General features: G+C 37.8%; 2 protein-coding genes across 3 annotated transcripts in view; one reads left to right on the plus strand and one right to left on the minus strand.

The window, feature by feature from the left end:
• SYBU (syntabulin) overlaps window positions 1-24,174 on the minus strand; it is a 104,106-nt gene that overhangs the window by 69,379 nt on the left and 10,553 nt on the right. The window lies entirely within an intron of this gene.
• LOC105069665 (uncharacterized) overlaps window positions 738-24,174 on the plus strand; it is a 56,946-nt gene continuing 33,509 nt past the window's right edge. The window contains exon 1 of the mRNA XM_074352580.1: window positions 738-937. Coding sequence (XP_074208681.1) covers window positions 738-937 — 200 coding nt within the window. The remainder of the gene's footprint in view (window positions 938-24,174) is intronic.

Below are 24,174 nucleotides of genomic sequence, written 5' to 3' on the forward strand. Positions count from 1 at the left end.
CGCCTCTTAGTTCTGTACTTTTGGAACCCAAGCCTGTTTTTACACTGTTCTAAATGGCAAGTTTTACGAATGCTAATATCTATGTTGCCTTTAATTTCACTCAAATGTTTCTCATGTCAGTAAGAGAAATGTCTTAAAATGCTTGGATTCTGCCACCAAAGAAATATAATCTAATACAGCATATTATATAGTCCTCTTTAATCTGCTTTAAAATATTCTCATGAATCATTTTCATTTCTACTTCAACACTGATTTATTGTCTGGTTTTGCAATTTTGTGGCTTTTCCTTCAGAAATGAAAGTAATGCTGGTTTTTTTTTTTTTTTTTTTAGAAAATATCAACTACTTCAGAGGGCTGGAATCCTTCAAGATTATAAATAACATCCCTGCCCAGACCTAAGAAGAACAGGGGAGATAGGGTATTGTAGACTGGGAGAAAAGGGATGTACTTATGTAATTATGTCCCCAGATCTGGGATAAATTATTTGTTTCTTTATGTGAAATCTGTAGTTAAATGATTCCTACCTTCTGTTTGCACACAGCTTGAGATTTTCAGAGCTCTTTCACATGTATAATCTTATTTGAGCCTCACAAAAATCCTGTGAGGCATATGTTGTCAGTCCCTGAAACCAGATACGTCATAAAGAACAGGTTTTTAATTGATAGGAACCCCCTAGATTGCAAACTTCACAGAAAAGACAATACAAACACACAGCCAAAGAGAAAACGTCTGAAACCATGCACCCAAGATACCTCACGGCCAGTCCCCTGCATCCGCTCTTTCTCACAGCTCACCTGCGTGTGCTGGGGGCTTTCTCGGACTTCGGCAGGGCTGACAAAGCACCAGCTCCTAATCCTATCAGCTGGCGAGCCAAAGCTGCCGTCTGTCTCAGTGACCCGATGTTGGGTGATCTGCACAGCAACAAGGAGCAGCTGACGTGCTTTACAAACGTCATGAAGAAAAGAAACTGCATTCTGGGGCATCCTGGGATTTTTTTTTCTTTTTTTTTATGGTGGGGTAGAGACCTGTATTTTTCTTACCACGGAGAGAGCTGCCCGTTTTCCCGTAAAGGCATGTGTGAGTGATCAACCCTCCTCTTATTGTATGTGTGTTGTTGTTACTATATGGTTAAGGGATTTTGATGTTGTAAAACTGTAATGGGTAGAATTCTGCAAGATCTCTCCCTGAAGAGGGGGCCCAGAGACTACCTGAGGCAGACAGGGTAGTGGGTGAGGCCAGGCTGGCTTGAACATTCACTGGGTTCAGACTGAGTCAATGATCTCTGCTCCACAGATGTGTTTTCAGAGACATCTCTCAGATGAAGGACAGGAATGAAGGGAAAGTCCAGGTAAGGTGGTACAGGTTGGGGATGGGAGCTTTGGAGGATGGTTAGGATACAGTCTTCTGCTTGCTGGACAGGGGAGCAGACATGAGGTAATCCTCCCCAAATGCTGTCCACTGTTTGTGATCTTTTGTCCACTTGTGAGAATAGGAGATGATATTAGCCAAAGACAGAAAGAAGTATGGTGATTGTACTGAACAAACGGGGGATACATGGATGGACAAGTAGGTGTATAATTTTCAGGACAGTAGATTAGAATGACTGGAATTAAGATGCTCTGGAAAGTACAGTTGTAAAAAAGTAAGAGAAACTGAACCTTGAACTTAACAAAATGTTTCGTACAATGGGACAAGACAAGCAGATCTGTGGGTTTACAGACTTACAGAAAAGGGAAATAAAGTCATCTTTGTATCTAAGGTAGGCATAGGATGGCCTAAATCCAGAGGCTGAATTCTGGGCCTAAGAGAAAAGCACCTTCCTCTCCCAGGAGACCAAGAGACCAGAAAGTATGGCAAAGACAGGGCATTTGAAAGCTGCCTGAACCCAGTGGGGCAGCTCACTACCTAGAGGGAAGATGAGTGAAGGCTGAGATCCTCCTCCGACTTGGCAGTGGCAGAACAAGTACCTCAGGTTTCAGGTTCTGAGGGACTCATTCATCATCCACAGCAGTCTAGGCTTAGAAAAGAAATTTATAATCTGGGTTCCCAGAAAGCAGATCTGTGACTAGATTTGAGTTACATAAAGATAAAAGAATCTGTTCTCATATAATTTATCTCCATGACTTTGCATTTGTTTTCCCTTCAACTTTAAATATTCTTTTTTAATTTTAAAAAGTAATTCTGCCTTTATTTCTGATAGAAGATTGGGGGGAAGAGGAGGATTTTTGAGATCGTCTACTCGAAGGGCAAGAGCAATATTGCAAAGTGGAGCAGAGCGCCCCTAGAGGCCAACTACTATGATGGCAGCTAGAGGAGCCAAGGGGAAACGTGGAAGCGGGAGCCCGCTGATCTGCTGGCTGGGGCTGGAGGGGTTACCTCTGCTGTTGTGGAGCAGAGGAGACTTCTGATGGCTGCTTTATTCCCACCTCCTAGGCCATTCCTGGGACCCATTTTCCTTTATCACCCCGTATCTTGTGACCTAGTGAGTACATTTAGCCCTTGCTATGTACTTGTTGATCCTCTCCAATCCACTGGAGAAAAAAATCTGTTAAGAAGATGAGTTCAGAATTTGGGGATCTGGCCTATGTTGTTTATCTGCCCATGTGTCCTCTCTAGCTATTTCTAGAATGCTGTTTCATTAAAGAGAAAACAAATGCTTTAAAAAGATAATTTTAATATTTTCTTTTTAAAGGTACTAAAACCACATTGTCAAAATTCTGGCAAATAAAAGAAAAATATTACTCATCATCTCATTGTCCAAACGCCATTATCCATATTCCTTCTGTTAGCATTTCTGTGTATTTGCTCTCAGGCTTATCTACTGTGCATCAAAAACAGTACTGTTAAAATGAGAATACGATTCTAAGTGACATACAGCATTTTAGGCCTTTGACGCCATCACGTCTGGCTGTTTCTGGATGGCTGCGGTAGGCTAGCATGCATACCCAGTGTTCTCCCATGAAGTTACTCACCTCCTGTTTGTCTTCTGATTGGGTGCTAATCTGATATAAGAGGCTCTCAGCACATTAACAAACAGCTGAGGCTGCTGTTGGAAGCTCAGAGCACAAGGATGGCTTCCCAGGTCCCTGGTGCTTACTGTATGGGCCATGAGTTTCAGGAAGCACCGGTAGGGGAGAATCAGCAAACTCCAGACTGGAGAAATAACCTCAACTCAGAGGTTGGTAGCAAAACACCTGAGTCCCTTTCTATTCAGAAGTCCAGCTACTGGCTTGCCATCATGTGATGCTAATTCAAGGGAGAGCAAGAAAGTGAAATGAGGTTCCCGAAGTCTGCAGAGCTCCAGAATGGAAAAATGCAGTTTAATAAAGGACATGGATTCTCAAGTTCTGCAGGCCTAGATCTGAGTCCGTCTTTACCTCTTTCTGACTGTCACCTTAGACAAGCTGTTGAGCCCCTCAAGGACTCAGCAGGTGATAAGTGTGTGCTAGTTAAATAAAGAAGGAAGATTGGAAAGAAGAAAGGAAAAACGGGAGGAAAGAAGGAAAGAAGAGAGATCAGGTTGCACCAGTTAATGTCTCTGGGCAAATTAACATCTCTGATCCTCATTTTTCTCACCTATAAAACGGGCTTAACAACAGTAATTAGTTCATAATACTGTTGTAAGGATCAGACAAGAATACATGCAAAGCCTACCATTTATGTCTGGCACATAGCTGAAGCCTAATAGGCATCCTCTCTCTCAGGTCCAAACCATTCCAGTCACCACTGCTGCCTCCTGCTTGCTTGTTTCACATTCTCCTCATCCTAAAGATTTTTATTTTAACTGCCATTAAAAGGAAATAATTAATTTTTCCCAGATGGCTTATGAGATACAAAGTGAGAAGCTTAATTTTTCCTTAGAAAAGAAGTTGACAGGACTTTTCCTCCCAAGGGCAGATGGAAAGGTTAGAGTAAACAGCATGATAAATGGCCAAATACCTTTCATTCATTCATTCATACATACATTCATACACACATTCATACATTCGTTCATCCATTAATGTTTATTTTGTTTCTATTCTGAGTCAGACACTGGCTTAGGCACTGGTTCTAGAGGATTCAAAGATGAACAGTGTTTCCCCAGGTATCTCATGGCCATAAGCTGTTACAGCATGCATTGTGTTAACACCACATCAGATGAGTGACCTGAGGGCTTGCCAGTCTAATCTGGGTTCTGAGAGTTCCAGGGGTGAGTTTTGAGGTAAATTTTGAGTGTTGAAAGGGTACTATTATAATTTTGGCTCCTTCAGAATTTTTTTCTCTTTCTCTTTCCTCTCCTCTCCACCCTCCGCCCCCCCCCCCTCCACTTTGTCCTCCTTCCCCCTCCACCTTCTTTCCACTCTGAGAGACTTCTGCTGCCCTACATACTGGTCTCCAGTGGACTGCTGAGAGAGAAGTTTTGGACTCCCCCTTGAATCTTTACTGCCTGACTAACCTTCTGGAAGAAAGGGATTTTGTCTCAGGGTTTTAGTTACCTAGCACAGCACCACACACAGTACCTGGTGCTTCAATCAGTTATTTTACTAATTAGCAATTATTTAAAATTTCAACAACACCATGTTATACTGCCACCTATTGGTTCGTTAGTAAATTATTCTTCTCACAGATAAAAGTTTGGTTTGCAACAAACCAAAGTAGTGGCTTTATTCAAACTTTCAGAAAACTGTCAAAGTTTAAGGCTACACATAACTGAGTACCAATGAATGGAATCAATATTCAGTAAGTACAGGATAATGAGCATATGAAAGACAATAGTTCCAACCTCCTTTCTTTTGCTTTACCTGCTGAGCCAGTGTAAACAAGCAAGGTAAGTCATATTGTAAGTCATATGCAGTCATATAGTAACGCATACTCAGACAGTCTATCTCTTCTATTCCAAGGTCTATTTTTTAAATTAATAGGCTTTATTATGTTTTTTTTTAGCAATTTTAGGTTTATAGAAAAACTAAGCAGAAAGAGTTCCCATATACCCTTCACCAATATCTATTTTTTAATCTTCAGATATCATCCATCCCCTGTGCACCTGATTAATGAAGTATAATTATACTCTGCTTCTACAGAAGGTGCAAGTAAGTGCCCTCACCTCTTCCCCTGCCGTTCCCCATACCCTGACCTGTTTGGTTTGCCTCCAAAGTCCAGAACTTCTGGATATTTCTTGGGTGGTCTTACCAGCACTACCTCCCCTCTGGCCTGGAGCTGAGTGTGGAGGAACCACACAACCCCACAGATGAATGACACTGCCAGCACTCGCCCTGTAACTGCAGCGGGGTCTCAGGGCTGCTTGCAATCATTTATGCTCCCTAGACAGTGTTCTCTCTTACTCTGTACAGGGTCTGTTTGAACCCTTCTCTGCACTTCCAACCTACCAGCCTACCCACCTCATCTCATGTTCTGCAAATGCCCTTCTCTCCTGGTTGACTGACAAAATAGAAGCTATTAAGGGAATTCTCTCGATCTCTGGCCTTCAAACCTATAAATTCACCTGCCTCCACCCCATCCTTTCCACATCTGGTCCTGTAGAGTGGAAGTTGTCCCTATTCTGGACAACCTGGGCTTTGGATTCTACCCTTTTCCAACTCTTAAGGAAAGTTATCCCATCAGTTAGTCCTTCTAACTCTCCAGGTTTCTTTTTCCTTATCTGCAAAATGAGGAACCACAGTGAACATAAGAGGAGTTAATATATGTGAAGAACTTGGAAGAACGCCTCGTATATTTTAAGCATTCAGTGAGTGTTAGCTGTTATTATTAGCTATTATTCTTTTTTTTGATCACTTTAACCTACTTTCTATCAGACACTTCACATCAGCATTTAAATATGCTGAAACCTTTCCCACCCAAGGAAATAAATAATTCCCTGAACTCTTGTATTTTTCTAGTAATACCCAGTGGCTTCTCCCCATTCATCATACAACTTTTCTTAGAAAAACAATAAAAACTATATTCCCACGTCTCACACCCTCCCTGCTCCACTCAAGTACCTGTACCCACCCTGCTACCAAACAGCTCTTGCCCAAAGTCACAAATTACTACCATGCGGTTAAATCTACTGGCTAGTTTTTATCTGAATCTTGATCTCTCATCAGTCTTTGGCATAAACACTGCCACATTTTTGAAAACCACTTTCCTTCTGTAACACAACCCTCCTGTTCTTTCCTGCTGACCCTCTTTCTGACTTTTAGGCCATTTCTTAAACATTGGTGTTCCTTAATTTCTAACTTTGATCCTCCTATGTTTTCATCCTACCTTCCCTCCCTAGGTAACATCTTTCTTTTCCATTGCTTCAACTACTATTTATATGCAGATCATCCATAAATTCTATAAATCTTTATTCCGTAACTATCCCAAAATCCACCTGGATTGCTCAACTTTTATAACTCACAGGGTCAACAAACTCACTATATTACATACTGAATTCACCACACTGCCTCTAAAAGCTGATCTCTCCCGTGTTCCCTAAGTTAATAAACGCTATCGTCATGCAGACTCAGGAAGCTGGGTGACACTCTCAACTCGTCTCTCTCCCTCACCTTTACGACAACTTGGAACCTAACCCATATCTGCACTACCTCTTAATTATCTTTAAAATGTGTTCATTTCTCTTCCATTTCTTGCTGCCTGCACTTCTAACCTGGCATACAGACTTGTTCCTTCAGTACATTTTTAAACAGTGGCCAGAATGATGTTATTAAAGTGTAAATCTGATCACCCCCGACTCTGTATCCCTTGGCCCCAGTTGAAACCCTTCAGTGCTCATCACTGCCCTCAAGATAAAGTTCATACACTAACTTACGGCCTACAAGACCTGTGGTGACTCAACTCTTGCATTTTACCTTTGACTTTCACCAGTGTTGTTCCTTCTATTCACAACACTTCCCAACCTCAAACCTCCATCTCCCACCACCACTACCGTCCAGTTCCTGTTGCCCTCCAGATGTGCTCACTGGAAAAGCCGATTCGTTAAGAGTCATGGAATTTACTCCAGTCTTGAGTGTGAAACAAAAGACAATGATTTCTGACTTTGAAATTCTTTCTGCTGGAACTACATGGGTGTATAGTATTAAGGAAAGATAAAACCATATTAAAGATATGATAAACACGAAAGGCTGTGTTAGCTCTTGGGTTTGTAGCATGAGTTGAAGAACAATTCAAAAGAATTTTTTAGTGATCAAGTGAAATAATGACTTCCAAATTGATATAACTTGAAAAGCTTCTGCCACAGAAAATACATACATTTCATCTTATTTATTATTAAATATTAATCTTAGCTTCATTATTTTAATGAACCCACTTCTCTTGAGTGAGAATTCAAAGAATTCTCTGAAAAAGTATTCCCATGATTCTTTCTTAGTTTTTCCTGCTGTTTTCCCCCTACCATTTATTTGACTTATTAAAATAGAAAACAATTCTAGATTAGGATTTATTTTTCAAAAAACAATGGCATCTATATTTTAAAATATTCATGTTTGCATTGCTTTATTTTTATTATTATTTTCTTTATAAATAAACTCAGGAGAATGCAACTTCTTCAAATGCTTATCAGATTTAAGCAGATCTGTTTTGAGACTTGTAAAAATTTATAATAAGTAGTAACTTGGGCAAGAGAATATTAAAAAACTCCATGATACAAACCCTTTTAAAACACACTTGAGAGCAGCTGATTTCCTAATGCTTGAGTTACTAAGTATAGAAGTGTGACTTGTTAAAACCAATGTGCTTATAGCTCCCATGGTAAATAACTGTTTTTTCCGTATAAATTACTACTTTTTTCTGCCTTCGCTAATGTCAGTATTCCTCTCCACAGAGTTCTAAATTCAGAAACACCTCTCTAGGAAAGGACTGTGAAATGTGGCAAATGGGGAGTAAGTATAGACTTAGGAACTTTCCGGTTCTCATTTTTGGCTTTTAATCATGCAATAAGGGAGATCTGACAAACACTGTTTTAAAATAAGATTATTCATCACTAAACATCATGGAGCTGAAGCAAATAATAATTAGGCAGTTTCCATAATGGTCACCTAAGAATTGCCTTTCAGAGTTATACTTTCACGGCTGCAAATCCTATCTTGTGAATGCCAGACTTTTTATAAGTAAGTGATTTCATTTATCCAACAAATATTCACTGATTCCTTGGCTATATACCAAGAACTCCAGGAAGTACTGGGAGAAATTTAAGTAGTTTGCGTCGGTAGCAGGAACAGATGTGATTTTTTATCTCACTCGGTGCCGTCGCACAGGGCCCCAAGCAGTGTTTAGACTGTTGTACGGCCGCGGAGAATAAAGGCAGAATGGTAAACTCCACCCAAATACTAAGCCATGCTGCATCCTTTTGGGCAACTTTTAAGTAACAAAATAAAATATGATCACTTTAACACTTACAGGATAATGGCATGACCTGTTTAATATTAAGACTTTGATTTCTAGCTTTAAGCTATATTTTAAGATAAAGCAAGAATGAAAACACAGAAAAACAAACATAACAAAAGAATGCTACTTATCAATATAGGCCACATGCTGTATTTTTCTTTATAATTAAGAAATATGGTCAAGTGAAAATCGAGCAAGTTTCCCTCCCGCTCCCCTCTCCCCCTGCGCCCTTGGCCAAATCCCTTGAATTCCTTTCCCACAGGGTACTCCTGTTCCTACAAACATTAAAAATTAAATGGACACGCAACAACCCCTTAATGGTAGGAAATGTACTCAGTTCATTTTACTTTGCTACTTTGGCTCTATTATTATGCTTTACTATAGATAGATTAATCGCTTATCCATAATTTACAAACAAAGCCAGAGATAATGGGGGCTTGAGCAGAAAATCCTGTTTCTTTTTTACCAGAAGGAATATGGCTGTCCTTCAAAACGGAGGTTTTCTTTTTCTGAGGGTCTTTTGCCAAAGGGAATTTGTTTGTCCTGGTGAGCTTTAATTAGAAAAAGTTGACAGCAGGCCTGTAGTTTCATACTCCTGGCATTGGGCCTTCCGTAGAAATGTGCATTAGATATTCAAGCCCTTTCTCAAGCATTCTATTTCTGTAACCTGACTTCATCCGTTCCTTTCCACTGTTGCCATTGAAACTGGAAATGACTGCGGAATACAAATCATATGATAAATATCGGGGAATATGTCTTTGTAGTTTTTCAGCACCACTGCCAAACTTCTTGCCTGGAGAGCTGTGTGAGGCTTTTCAGCCTGAAACCTTTGAGCAATCCCATTCTCGAGCCAACTGGGAAGTGTCCACGTGATTTTATTGCAGCAGCTCTTCAAAGGGATTAATAAACATTTCAAGTTCTTTGACTGCATATGCTTTTAAGGCACGCTCGGTGTTGGTCCTCTATTTATATTTGATAATTTAAAACAACCAGGATGCATCTTCTTTACAAAGATCTCCAAAATGTGATGCCCCCACTTTTGAATAACGTTATTATAAATGAGCACTCTTTTCCTAAAGTTTTCCATCACAACACTATCCGCCATTTGGTCTGATCCTACCGGAAGGTGCTGCCTCTGGGTTTCTTTCCGCATTCACCGGTAAGTCACTGAGTGCAAGACAATGGCATTTGGAGAGTAGGTTTTCACATTTCAGTGGTGAGTAGGGCTAGGGGCACATTCTAGGCTAGTTAGCAACGTCAGATAGCTCTGGATTCTCATTTGCAGGCCTGAACTTGGGATTTTCCCACAGACCATGCTTTAAAACAGGGGCTCTCACACAGAAAGCATGAGGAGGGCCCTGTCTGCCCTGTTTTTATGCTCGAACTGGTGCATTCCACCTGCTTTCTTAAGTGTTGTTAAACAGTCTTCTACAAATTCTGCTAAAATTTTAATTCACAGTGACAAGTGAGGGCTATTTGATATTAGGTATAAAGAGAAGTGTGGCAAAAATGTCAACAAAGCCAGTGTTTTAAACATGTTCAAAGAAGCTAGCTCTCCAAGTGGTGACTAAGACAAAGGTATTGAAACTCAGAAGGGCATTTCCTTCTTGAGCAGGTCAGGAATTTCTCTCTTTATTTGAAGATGAGAGCCAATACTGTCACCCATTAAACCAATAATTTTTAAAATTTTGGTTTATATTTATTTTATTTGAATTCAATCTTTTTCTTTTTTAAAAAAAATTTATGTATTTATTTTATAATATATTTTTTAAATTGAAGTATAGTTGATGTACAATATTATATGTTACAGGCATACAATATAGTGATTCACAGTTTTTAAAGGTTATACTCCATTTTCAGTTATTACAAAATATTGGCTATATTGCCCATGTTGTACAATACATCCTTGTAGCTTATTTCATACCTGATAGTTTGTACCTCTTAAACCTCCACCTCCCCCTTCCCACCCCCTTCCCAAAACCAATATGCTTTTTATTTACATCCACTCCAAGCTCTGACATTGTGTTAAGAATTATATTTTCTTCAAACCTTGCACTCACCTGCTTGGCCTCTTTTGAACTCAGTAATTTAACATTTGGCAAAGGAGTCTTATCCACACAGAACATATACATCATTTTGCCATCATTTGTATTTTCAGATCCATTCATAAAGACGGAAAAGTACTGGATTTGCTCTACTTCTAGTGAGTGACCATTAGCTCATGTTTGACAACTTCCCCAATGACGTGGGTGAGACTTATGTTTGCTTTCAGCAAAGTGGTCTTGTCCAAGTCTGTTCCATGATGGACTCCCAGTTGGGTGATGAGAGAAAATTAGCCAAGTGAATTTCCAGTATGGCCATTGTGTTTCCCAGTATAGCAATAACACACAACTTGACGATCTGCTGCCTCTTGTTCGTCCCTGAACCTATCAGACTTCTATTCATGATCACCAAATAGAAGTTCTCCAGTGTAACAGGGGTAGAGACTTTCAAAGCCAATAGCTTTTTGTTGCATTTCACTGCCTATGTGTTTATTTACATTGTCCTTTTCCAACAAGGAGCCCACGATGTCAACAAAAGCAGCACTACATTTTACAGTGGCCCAATCTGAATTTGTTCTTTTGTGCAGAGAATAAGCAGTAAGTTTTACCAGTCACAACCCCATCACCAGATTCATGAGAGCCCTTCACCCCTGACTGTCATTTTTAAACTCTCCCCACACCAAGAGCCATTCTGTTCTTTTCATTTAGCTATTTCCTTCTCTTCCAAATCATAAAGCTCTTTGTCAAGCCCTATAATTAGGTGTAATCTTGTGAACTGTCAGCATGAGAAGGGAAAAATATATATTTACTATTCATTACTTTTAGAAACAGAGGTAGGTGTTTTTGTATAGCTGCTTCTCAAAGTCAACTTAAAAAAATTATATTGATAAGATCCTAAGTACATTTGTCATGTGAAAATATAAATGCTGCATGGAAAAGGACAAAAAATAATTTTGCTTCTCTATCAACCTGAATGTTGATGAATCAAGCAGCCAATTAGTTAATCATCCAAATAGTTCTGATGAAATGACTCTAAAATACGCCTAATTCTGAGCCATCTTCTGGCACTATCCATTTGGCTTCATTTATTTTAATAAGAAATAGACAGAAAGACATTTTTCTACTTGATTTCAAGTTTAAACTAAAACCAGAACCATATATTTTGTTTACAAATCTGAAAGTAGAAACTCTTCTTGCTAGGCTAGGAAGGAAGTTGGTCCACAGTTACCTACAAATTCTTTCTTTTTTTTCTATTTACTTTTATAATGAATGGGTCCATCAGCATGGTGATGAGCAGTTACAAGTTATTTTAACATCTACTTAGTTATTTATATCAATGGGAAAGATGAGTATATCACAAACTTTCTGGACCGAGTACTTGGCTGTTAGTATTGTCTTATCTCAAATAATCCAATTGTGGTTCCCAACTGTTATCTGATATTTCAGTATTCACCCTCACCATTTTTTCAATGCAAAAGTTTATTTCTCATGGCCTAAATGAGAATGTATTTCCAAATGTCACGTGGCCAGCCTGTTTGTAAAATTATTATCTAATCAAGCAGAAGAAAACTTTTAATTCAAGGTTAAAGAAAACAATAAAGTGATTTAACATGAAAATATAAGAATTAAAAATAAGTTAAAAGCAATAACCTAAATAAAAATAAATAAGATATACTAATTAACATTTTCTACTCACTTGACAAGGATTCATAAATATTTCTGACATTACTATTTGACTCTAATCTACAAATTAAATTTCTCACTAAGCAAATGTTTATTGGGTATATATTCTGACTCAGATACTACTTTTACTTTTATTTATTCATTTTTAATGGAGGTCCTGGGGATCGAACCCAGGACCTTGTGCATGCTAAGCATGCGCTCTACCTCTTGACCTACTCCCCTACCCGCTACTTTTACTTTTGACAAATACAAGGGAGGTCCTCATTCCACAATGAGTGGAGCTTGAAAAAATATGAATTGCTTTGATAAAATATATACAGAAAGGAAATTCTGGAAACATACAGAGAACACAGATAGTGGCTTATTCTAGAAATACTGTAAAATTCTCCCTGTCAGATCCCAAGAAGCATAAGAAAAAACAGAAGGTTGACGCTAAGGTAATTAAAAGGAAAAAAAGAAACTAAAATAGTGAAAAAAAAAAGGAGTAAGGAAATTGCATGAGGAGACTAAATCTTCAGGAATTCAAATACAGAAAGGGAATGGCTGAGTGGGTTTGGGACAGAAGTGTGCACACCATCTGGGGTACAGACACAGTGATCTCAAACTCATCCACTCAGCACATGCTGGAAAATGAATATTGAGGAAGCACCTCCTGACTCCTGAGAAAGTTATGACAAAGTCAGTCTTCTCCAAAGGGCAGAGGAATTCTCTGGCTGAGGTGGAGAACGGTTAAAGAAACTACTGGGGATGGAAAGAAAATGCTTAGGTGACAATTTGTAAATAAAAATACGTTTAATTAAACCAGTGCCATAACTTAGCTCCTAAATCAGATGTCTGGCGCCACCTATATAAATGCAGTGGGACGAGGGACCCACAGTGCAGGTTCCGACAGCAGCGTCCTCCTTTTGTGCACAGTGCATGGAAACAGGATGCGTTTTACATGAGCCTGGAGGACACAGGATAATGTTAACTCAACAAAATGGAGAAATGGCTTTCCAGAATCTTCTGCCAAAGAACTGCAGACAGAAGTTCATGCTGATGGTATAAGAAGCAAACTAGAATATGATAGAGCTGCCTCTTCCCCCAGTAGGAACTTTTCATCAGCTCTATTACCAAGTGAAAACGATGGAGAACAAGTTACAAATACCAAGGGTGGGTGCTCAAATGTTTTGCCATAATAGGGATGTGTGATAGAGCACTGTGTAGGGTCATTTAACATGAACTACCAATACGCATGCTCTAAAAAGTCAGCCCCTCCGAGAAGTGACTCCTCTGGGAAGACTGCAGTCTGTGAGATCTCTGCTGTATTTTTCTCTCCTAAGAACTTCTCACTTCTCTGCAGTCCTTACTGTGAAATTTAGATTTCCAGCTTGTCCAAGCGGAAGTCTTTCATCTCGAAATCTTACCTGGAGATGTCTACTTGGAAATACTGCTGCCCCAAACCCAAATTAGCTCCTCATCCCAAGTTTATCATCATCACTCCCATTTCTTTAGGATGTGAGACAGAGAAGAATTCAGAAGTTAAGAGCACAGGCTGTGGATCTAGGCTGCTGGGATTAAAATTTCCACTCAGCTGTGACTTTGGACAAGTTACATTTCTTCTTTGAATTTCAGTTTCCTCACTTATAAAATGGGAGAAGCATTAGTACGTACATCAATAACCACATCATAAAACTCAGGAACATCTACACAAAACACTGCCTGGCACAAAGCAAATGCTCAAAAACATAAGCTATTGTTATTTATTTTATCTGTGCTCAAACCCCTGGGGTCATTTTGGACCATCTCATCCACATTTTTTAATCTCCTGTTTCCCGTCAGTCACTGAGTCCTGTCTGTTCTCCTCTCAAAAGCTGCTCCGGGTCTACAGCCCCAGAGAGACACTCATCCTTCCAACTCAGGCTAAAGCCAACGGTCTCTGACGTGGTCTTCCTTACGCAGCCTCTCCCCAACTCTAATCCATATATGAGTCCATATATGAATCTAATCTATGTATGAGTCTAGGACAGGACTCATTAGCATAGGATTCATCTTACAGACCCGCTCCTCAGAAACCATCTTGGGCCCTCTGGTCTCTACCAAACATGGTGTAAACCACGCCCTTGGCTTTAATTGCCTTCAACGTTGGCTTTACTTTGCAAACTTCCTTTGTGTTCCAGCCTGCTTCCATTTCCCCTTTTCTGAAGTATATGTTCCATGGAATTTAGTGCCCACTCTCCATTTGTTTTCTAATTATCTATTTGCCTTGTCTTCTCAACCCTGAAGGCAAAAGAAGTGTGTATTTTATTTTCTTTTTACCCTCCCAAAGCACCTGGCTACAAACATACTAAGTAGATTATAAATGCATACTTATTGATCAGTTGATTAAAACATTGGCAATATAAAAAAGTCATGGGTGATATTTATCATGGGTTATTGAGGAAAACTTGGATCCTGAGATACACTTTTGATTTTTTAGGTGGAAATCAAGAAAACAGCTGCCCTTTTCTTCAACAGAATGCTTCACGCCACTGTCAGGGATTCCACAAATATAAATGAAGTAGGGCAGGCACTAGAAATATAAAAAGGCATAGAACACAGCCTCTTCTCAGTCTCCTTCACTCATGTCCTACCTGGGGGTGGGGAGGTCAAGTTCATAAATATATATGAATAAAAAAAGGACATAAGGGCAGAGATAGGGACAATGAAGGATAGAATGGGATAGAATACTCTCTAGGTTATACCTAACGTGACATTTCTTAGGTATCCTGTTTAACTCTTATAACTGGCATTAAGTATTCTAATTTTGATTAGTCAATACATGTGTGGATTATAGTAATGAATCAATTAGCTTTTGAATTTGGTACTGAGTGCATATTTTTGGGAAAAAATGAGTTACAGTTGACAAATGGCGAACCAATATCTGATGGAGGTGCTTTTTACATCACAATGAAAATATACCTGGTGGTACTTTATTATTCACCTTTGTCTTTCCTTCTCCCTGGTACGTTTTTAACTTAAAGATCTCTTTTTTACTCTCATTTTACAGTCTTCAATTTGACTCCCAGCTCATATTCTCCAGCAATTTTACCCCTTTTGCCCTCAAAGAAATGCTAGAGGTATTTGCTGGCTTTGCTTAGTGCTGCTAATCTACACTGAAAAGGTCAGAGTGTTCTGCACTCCTACCCCTAATTAGAGTTTAAATTGAAAGCACTGTGCGAGCATCGTGCAAAGTAAGAACTATAAGGTTTAGTTAACCACAGAACGTTTTTCCTCAGAAACTGTAACTCTGGCAGTCCCAGTGTTGGAAGCAGCACACTTCGAGAAAGGCCAGCACAGATTAACTGCTAAAGAGCTCAGAAGGGGAAGAGGCCACTTGCAGTTGGAGAAAACCAAACCACGATGAAGATGGAATGTTTCTGAGTTAGATCTTGAAGACTGAGTTGGAAATAAGGCAGGGGAGGCATCTCAGGCAAAGGGAGCACTGTGAGCAGAAAAACACAGAGGAAAGAGCACTGGGTGTAGGAAGGGAGGTTTGGAAGAACCTGTTTGGGGAAAACAGAAGGTTCCTGTGGGGAGGAAACGGGGAAGTGGGCGTTAATCCTATGAAAGGGGGGTTCTCTGTCATAACCCTATGACAGAGAAGAAGGATTAGCAAACTAGGTGTTCTTATACATTTTCCCTCACATTATCATAATTTCTTACATGCACATTTGATCATGAAAACAATTACTTAATTAAAACTTGAATGGTCTAGGCCAGCGCTGTCCAATAAAAATAATGAGCTAAAATGTGCTTTTCAATCTTCTAGCAACAATACTAAAAAAGTAAAAAGAAACAGGTGAACTTAATATAACAATTTATTTTATTCAACTTAACATCTCCAAAATATTACGTCAACATATGATCAATATAAAAATTATTAATGAGATTTTTCTCTTTCAGCCAGGTCTTCAAAACCCACTTTGTATTTTGCAATTATGACAGATCTCGACTCAGACCTGTCACGTGTCAAAGGCTCTAGATAACCCCGTGGCTAATACTACCATATTGGACAGCACGGGTCCATGCACTAGCATAAATGAGCTGGATAAAGCAGTCAATATGGATAGTTTTCTAGTAATTTTAATCACGACTGGACGTTTTAATCTCTTGAAGATTAAATTGGTAAGACCTATTTGCTTTACTGGTTTTCAAAATTCATGTTTTATTTTTTGGCTGGATTCGCAATTAGCAAATTAGGTGTAATTATAGATGAAAAGTGAAAAGCTCCATTTTCCCTCCAAATCAGCTAATCCCTGTGACTAGATGGACTCTGTGCTCTCTTATGGCTCTCCTTTAGCTCTCAGTAAGTTAGAAGAAGTCCATGGATTTGTGACAGTTAAACACAAAAGGCTCTACTACATACACCAGCTGATTTGTAGCCACATACAGGCTCTATGCAACTTATCGTTCAGATTTTTAAATTTTTAAATGATTCCTCCTGCTGGTGCAGTTTCTTCACACTTCATCACATTTCTAAATAAGTGATCATGTAACTGAAGATTTTGTGTCCTGAAGGCATTATACCAATACTTTCAAATGCTTCTACTTCAAACAAAAAGCAGTTTTATTCACACTTCCCATTTTTGATTGCACCAAAGCCATTTTGCGGGAGGAAAAGCTAGAAACCTGCTCTCCTGTTTTTGTTTTCTACAAATTGTCTTTACTGAGCACTTGTACATTTCTTGCTAGGTTTCCAAATCACACTGAATATGTGTCAGAAACTGAGTGAATATGGCACATTCTTTAAATGGAAGCCCAGGAAAATCTGCTGCTTTAAAAAAGGAAGATGAACGAATGCCAAAGCGACTGCTGTTCTTAGTAGAGAGCTCTTCTCTAAACGACCAATGTGGACTTGGAATAGAAATGGAAACTATCCAATGACACAGCATGGTCTTTGGAAGTTCATGGCTTTATTCCAGAGCTTCTGAACGGCAGCAGTATTGACATATTTGGCCTGATAACCCTTTGTTGGTGGGGCTGTCCTTTCCATTGTGCGACGTTTAGCAGCATCTCCAGCCTCCACTCACATCACCCCCACATGTATCCTCACCCAGCTCCTGACAAGTCAAAAATGTCTCCAGACATTGCCAAATGTCCCCTGGGGCACAAAATTGTCCCTGATTGAGAACTACTGCTCTGTTCAGAGTCTGAAGATTATATATTTACAAATACAGCTTGAGCTCTAGTCCAGAGTACAAATCCACCAATATTATCTACATCTAGCGCTTGTAGCCTTTGGAAAACAGATTAGATTCACACAATAATCTCCTGTGTCCCATCTCCTCAAACTCAATGATCTTGTTTTAGCTTGCTTGCCCTCTTAAAGTTAAATACGCCACCTCATTTTTACCCAGAATTGATAAACCACAGTGATAATGGTGACTTTCATACATGACCATTACGTGCGTCAGAGAGTGAAAAGATGGAGAGCTTGAAACCCCTTAGATGTATTTCGAGGGTGTTTATTGAAATTGTTTTATAATGACCTGGACTCCCTAAATAAACAAGGCACTAAAACCTCACTACCATCAATTTGGTATTTTTTTGGTAGTACCACAAAGATGAAGTAATTCATGTTTTAAGTAGAACCTGAAACATTTCCAACTATGTAAAAGACTGTGTATGAATAAAATGCTTCAAAGCAAGATTTATCATTCTCTTCCTCTTTTAAAACAGTTCCGTAACAAAGCATTTTATACTTAGTACAGACTATTCCTTGTCATATGTAAAATTTGGATATTTAAGAATAGTGAAAGCTTATTCCATGTTTTTAGGCTTATACATTTATTTTGAAATGACAGAACAGGTAGATAGATGTATTATGAGGACAAGAACATGGTCATTTCACCTGGCAGCACCTGGAACAATGTATACAAACGATTTGTTCTCTACTACCCTCTTGTGGGTTTTTTTTTTTTTAAAGTAATAGTTAAAAAAAACCCTTAAACAACATTATTCTTATCACTGATAATATCAATAGCTAACATTCATTGGTATACATTATAATTCACTTAATTAAAACTCCCTCATTTAACTCACAACAGTTGCTTGAGGTGGGTATCATAACTCACACCTGAAAGTTAAGAAAGCTGAAGCTCAGAGTGTTGAAGTAACAAATTATGTACCTGGTAGAAATGGCACTCAAATTCGTATCTTTTTTATTCCAAGGCTCAGGTTCACTGTGTGCGTGTTACTGCTTCCTGGGCAACTCTTAATGAGAGCTGGCCTGATACCGTGAGCCTTGTAATTTGAAGAGGCTAATGGATTTTTTGACAAAACAGCCGAGTCTTGTCACATTCTCATTTAAATTAAATTCAACGATTCAATTTGAGAGAGAGATTTGTAATAGTACGGGTATTTTCCAGCTTAGGCCTGGGAGTTGAGTGAAATGGGAGACATGAATTTGCTATTTCTTTAGTTCTCACATCTCCCTGAGTCGTGTGTGTTTCTAGTGTTTAAAGATACAAATATTTTTTATACAAGGGTTCTACGTATAAACCAAGAAGTTCATCTGTTATTTAACTAACAAAAAATGGCCTGTTCTGATTTTAGAAGGAAACTGGCTAAATAGTGAACTTATGGCCATTTTAAAGAATTTCCAAAGATAATTTGAACTTTATTTTTATTGTTGTTGTCATTATTTACTTCGCATGTTTTCTTTGAAATCTCAACCCAGCATCCAGTGTGATTCCAGCAACTCTGTACCTGTGCACATGAGCTAGGAGAACAGGGGATAAGGGTGGGTTTGAGGGCGATGTCACTCCAGAATTTTTCAAACAGAAAAATGAAGCCAAAAAACATAGACTTCATGGCATCATTTAACACAGCAAAAGCGTATCCTGCTCTTTCAGATGATTGCTGGCAAAGCTGAAGCTGTTTGAGGCATTCTCAAGATGTCTGCAATTCAGACTCAGTTAGGGCAACACAGAAGAGTAAGTGTTTTATTTTCAAGTTGGATAGTCCTTAGAAACAGTCACAGTGAAAAAGACTGCTGATAACTCAAGGTCCATAGTTTAGAACTTGAAATTCTCCCTCATTTTTACTATGTGTATTTTGTGAAAGAATAGTAAATATGCGTACTTAATATATTAATATAATTATAATCAATATAATTATAATATAATTATGTTAATTAAATATAATTAACATAATAATTAACATAATTATATTAATATAATTTATATAATTTATATTAATATAATTACATTAGATTTTAGGTACTAATGGACTGAAATTCATCCACATGATAGACACTTGAGTGCCAATGAAAGGGGAGACATTGAAAACAGAGCAGAATTTAATCAGGCAATTAAAACACAGGCTTATTTCTTTGATTTATTTAATTACTCTGTGAAGCAACTGAGATCTGAGATTGAAGATATTTATTGGCCCTGGCACAAATACCTATAAAATCTGATTGAGTAGATTACATTTATGCAATATTATTATATAAAACATACCAATGTGTTGAATTTTAAGGGGAAAACATCAGATTGCCATTTCTGATTTTATACTATGTGAAGTTTTATTCAAACACCATATAGTTTCATTTCTGGAGTGCAGGTTAGAGATTCTACCAGTGCAAAGCTTCTTAGGGTTGATTCTTTCCTTTTCCCACTTCCCTTCCCCAACTTATCCAAGGAAATGCAAGGCAGCCAGAGGCTATTAGTGATACGATCAGAGAAGAGCACATCCATTGATTTTACAGTTTCCATATGAAGAACATTTATTTGTTAGCTTAAATAAATTGCTTTTTCTTTGATTACAACTGTCTTTGTGTGAGTAGTGTTGACTGAGCCTGGATCCCAGCTACATGCATGAAACATGGGAAACCCATACATGCTTATGCAGTAAAAGCACTTTAATTAATCCTTTAATAGCTGATGAATGGTCATCATAGATACTTTTTTTTTTTCAGTATAAACGTAGAGGATTAGTGAGGTTAGGCCAAATGAAAGAAAAATTAGTAACAGTAACAGAATTATGAACAGAATTCTAATAAATAAACTTCCATAATGTAGAAATTAGCTTCTGTTATGGGCTATTACCAGCATCTATATGTATGCAACAACCTACCAATGAAATATCAAAATTGAACATTAAAAAGGTAGAATTCTAATTTAAAGAAATTTTTAAAATCAGACTTTTCATATTTATAAAATTCAATGCAATTCAATTTATAAAAGGAAAATACAACTTTAATAATATTACCTAATATATTTTAGCTTTACAAACCATTTTCATGTATACTAGCTCATTTAATTTCTAAATGCCCCTTGACCCTTGCTATGATGTTTTTCCTATAATACTATTTTTAATGAGCCTGTTGTACAATTATTTTTTGGCTTTGTGAGTACTATTGAATGAAGATATAAATGGTGGTTCATGTCTGTCATCAGTGCTTAAATATAATATCTTTAAATAAAAATTTAAATTGAAGAACATTTGCCTTATCTCTGCCAAGATATCAGTTTTTAGCAAACAACTCTGATTCTTCCCTTTTTTTTAGAAATTCCTTTGCTTCCCTTCCTTTTTTTCTTCCATATATATTATCATTCCAGGTATAAAGAAATTATTTTCTTTCTATTTATCTCTAAAAAGAGAGAGAGTTTCTATATGTAGGTATCAAAGGAAGTCTTTAAAAAGGAATTTCTCCTTTTTGTGCTGACACAGGTGAAAGAATCTTACAGGTTCTTTTTAAAGAACTGATTGAGATAACATCTCTCAAATTATAAATCTTCTAGATGCAGCTCCTGGCTCTTTGCAATCTATAGTGTAGTAATACAGTATGAAAATCCTGACTTCACATGTAATGTTGCTTCTTGCCCTCATAATAATTCCTTTTGATAGAGTGAACTCAAATTTATATGCAGAAAACCATTCTTTATGGTAAAGTCATATTAAGTTCAAGACAAATTTTATTTCAGACTTCTCAGGTTTTCTCCCTATCATGGGTGTGGCAGAGTGTTTTCTTAAAAAGGGAGGAAGGCTATGTGAGTGCATATTTCATAAGCTTCATATTCATCATCCATACTATTAGAGATAGAAAGAAATGTACACACACAGAGCATCCTCTCAGATGTGTCCTCCGAGAAGTACACATAGCCTGAACCTCAAAGAATCTCTTTCACTGGGGGCTGGAGGGACTCAATGAAGACGGCAGACGGCCTTCCTCGGATATATTCTTACAGCTCCAGTGGGTACCAGGTTCCACTGGAATTTAATTTTCGGCCACACGAATTAGGCCAGTGTCACTTTACCCTAAAATAACTGAAAAGTAATTACAGCATTTGAAAAGTTGCAAACTAGTTTTGTTTATGGGTTTCAGAAATGTTATTTTCTGAAATATAGAAATAAAACCTTTTCTAATTCAATTTAGGGAGGGTTCATGTCACTTATTTATTTACTTATATAAATTGGATTTGTGCTTCTTGCAAGAAGGGACAGCTTATTTAGGCTGATGAGTTAATTAATATGCATTGAAGATGCTGTGGGTACTTTATTAATATTTAAGTTTTAAATGAGGATAGCATGTTCCTCCCTTACTTGAATTAAAAAGGAGCTATTAGTGTAAACCTTTTTGAAAAACTCATTTATGAAGTCAAAATAAACTAATAAATTGGGTGCTAAAATGTACTATATAACTTAAGAATAGCAATGAAAACCTTTTTCTTTCCCTTAATATTAGATTGTACTTTTACCCGGAACCATCTATTTAATTTCAGTCATGAGTGAAATATTAAAAAGAAAACAGAAACAAAAACGAACTTTAGAAGAAGCTCTTCTCGCACCGACTTCTGTGTATATCTGAGATCGATTAATAGTTGCTATCTCGGGATAACAATTACTGACATGAATAAATTAAGTTTTCCTGTAGTTGGTTATCATTATGATAAAGGATGTTTCAAATGTCTGTCATTTCAAGGTTGCTGTGTATTTAATAAACTGTAGTTGAACAACTTTAACTCTGGGGTCTCAGTTATCTGTAGCAGTTGTCTAACTCCAATTTCACAATACAGTGTCGCGTTTTTCATACACAGAACATAAATCATCAAGAATTCAACTCAAACGGAAAAAAGTAAATCATTTCTGTATTAAAATTGATAGCTTGATGTAAGGACGTTGTATGATTAAAAATGACTTAAATATTTTCTTACTAAACTGAGCTGTGGACATGGTACCCAAGAGGGAATGAGGTTTTCTGTATAATGAAGAGTGTGTCAGTTTAGCATTTAGTGGATTGCTTTGGCAGCAGCCAGTTGTTATCAGCATTTAAACTGGCTAAGATCTCAGCGTATACTTTGCAGAAAAATCTCTCTCTCTTTCCCTCTCCGTTAGGGAAGAAAAAGGAAAATAGAAGCTAGAAGCATGTGTTCGGTTGGATAGAGGCAAGAGGTATACATAAGAGTTAAGATTTGAGTTGGAAGCCTTTTAAAGAACTTTTGTCAACAAATGACAAGGGTTTTTCACAAAACTAAAAGACACTTTCAAATAATATATACAAATCAATACCTGGAACCTTTTAAAAAAAATATGAGAGCACTCATATAACTGGAAATGCTTTCTGCAGTAGATTTGCCATCGTTACCAAAATAAGGATGTATTTCAGTCATTCCCTTTTCTTTCTTTTAACAACGTTTGGGCAAACTAATAAACCTTGCATTTTCTGCATGATTTCTTAGTTACTCTGAATTCCTTTAATTATTCTGAAATGAATTACAAAGAAATACACAGGCAAATAGCAACAGTCCAGGCAAAGCTTTGAATTAATCCATCTAAAAAAATAACAGAGGAATTAACATACTATACGTGACATAGTGGTTTTTTCATACCTGAAGGTTAATTTAGGATTTAATAATGTTAAAATTCATAAGCTGAAGAAGAAAGGGGAAGACTAACTAACTTAGATAAGGCAACTGCTGTGTGTCAGGCACCACACTAGACATCTTAACACGCATCATCCCTTCCACCCTTTCAGGAGCCCTCTAAGTAAAGTACTAGCCTTTTGTTCAAGACGAGGAAACTGGCCGGGGTGTTTCCCAAACTACAGACTGAAATGGATCTCAGGGACAGACATGTGATAAACATTGCCGAATAACTCAAAACACTACTTTGTATATTTAGTTATCGATATATTGAAATATGGAAAAGTAAAACTGAACACCCTTTTTCATTTTTCTTTTCCATATCTGAGTTCAAAAACATCAGCATTTAAACGAAACATCTTGTTTTGCCTTCTCAAAGCTAAGTACATTTGCACCCTTACAAATTTTACTCATCATGCCCTGTAACTCAAGATTGTTGGATTAAACTTGACAACCCCCTCCCCGTCCCCTCAAAAGTAGATAAATCACTCCAGTATCTCATATTGCTGTCCGTAGAAGACAAGAGATCATTTACAAAGGACTTGTAAAAATTATACAGGAAGATAATTCTTTTTAAAGCAATGGTTCTCAACCTTGACTAAATCTTAGAATTACCCGGGAAACTCAAAAAAAAAAAAAAAAAAAAAAGATAATGCCCAGGGCCCAGCATGTGATTCTAACGTACAGCTAAGGTTGGAAAACATTGCTGTTAGTTTCCGTCCACAACAAGGGCACCATTCCTTTGCAGTTGCTTTGCTATTATACCCATGTGACTTCAAATAAGTGGAGGCTTGGGGTACCAGGTGTGTGTGAAGAATTAGGCACAGCACAAGTATGACAGCTCTCTATGTTATGAGCAATGAGATAACTCAGACAGTAACTATAATCACCATCCCTTTGGGATAGATTTCTGAACTTCTGTAAAAACAGTATAAACCTAACTGGAGAGAAAGCTGCTTTAGGGCAGCAGGAAATAACCCTTTCCCCCCTTGCTGAGGTGGGAGTTTAGTTGGCATCCACTTAATGTCAACTGGGATTGGCGCCTATAGGAAAACAGCTGTATTTATATCTAGTTTCACCTGCAAGAATCTCCATCAACTTGTACATCAGATTATGAAATTCATGGTAGCTATTTTTGAAACTCTGCATACTAGATAGTTCAGCACCAAGTAATACAGCACTTCTATTTAACAGCA

The sequence above is a fragment of the Camelus bactrianus genome, chromosome 25 (assembly GCF_048773025.1).
Source record: "Camelus bactrianus isolate YW-2024 breed Bactrian camel chromosome 25, ASM4877302v1, whole genome shotgun sequence".
Taxonomy (NCBI): domain Eukaryota; kingdom Metazoa; phylum Chordata; class Mammalia; order Artiodactyla; family Camelidae; genus Camelus; species Camelus bactrianus.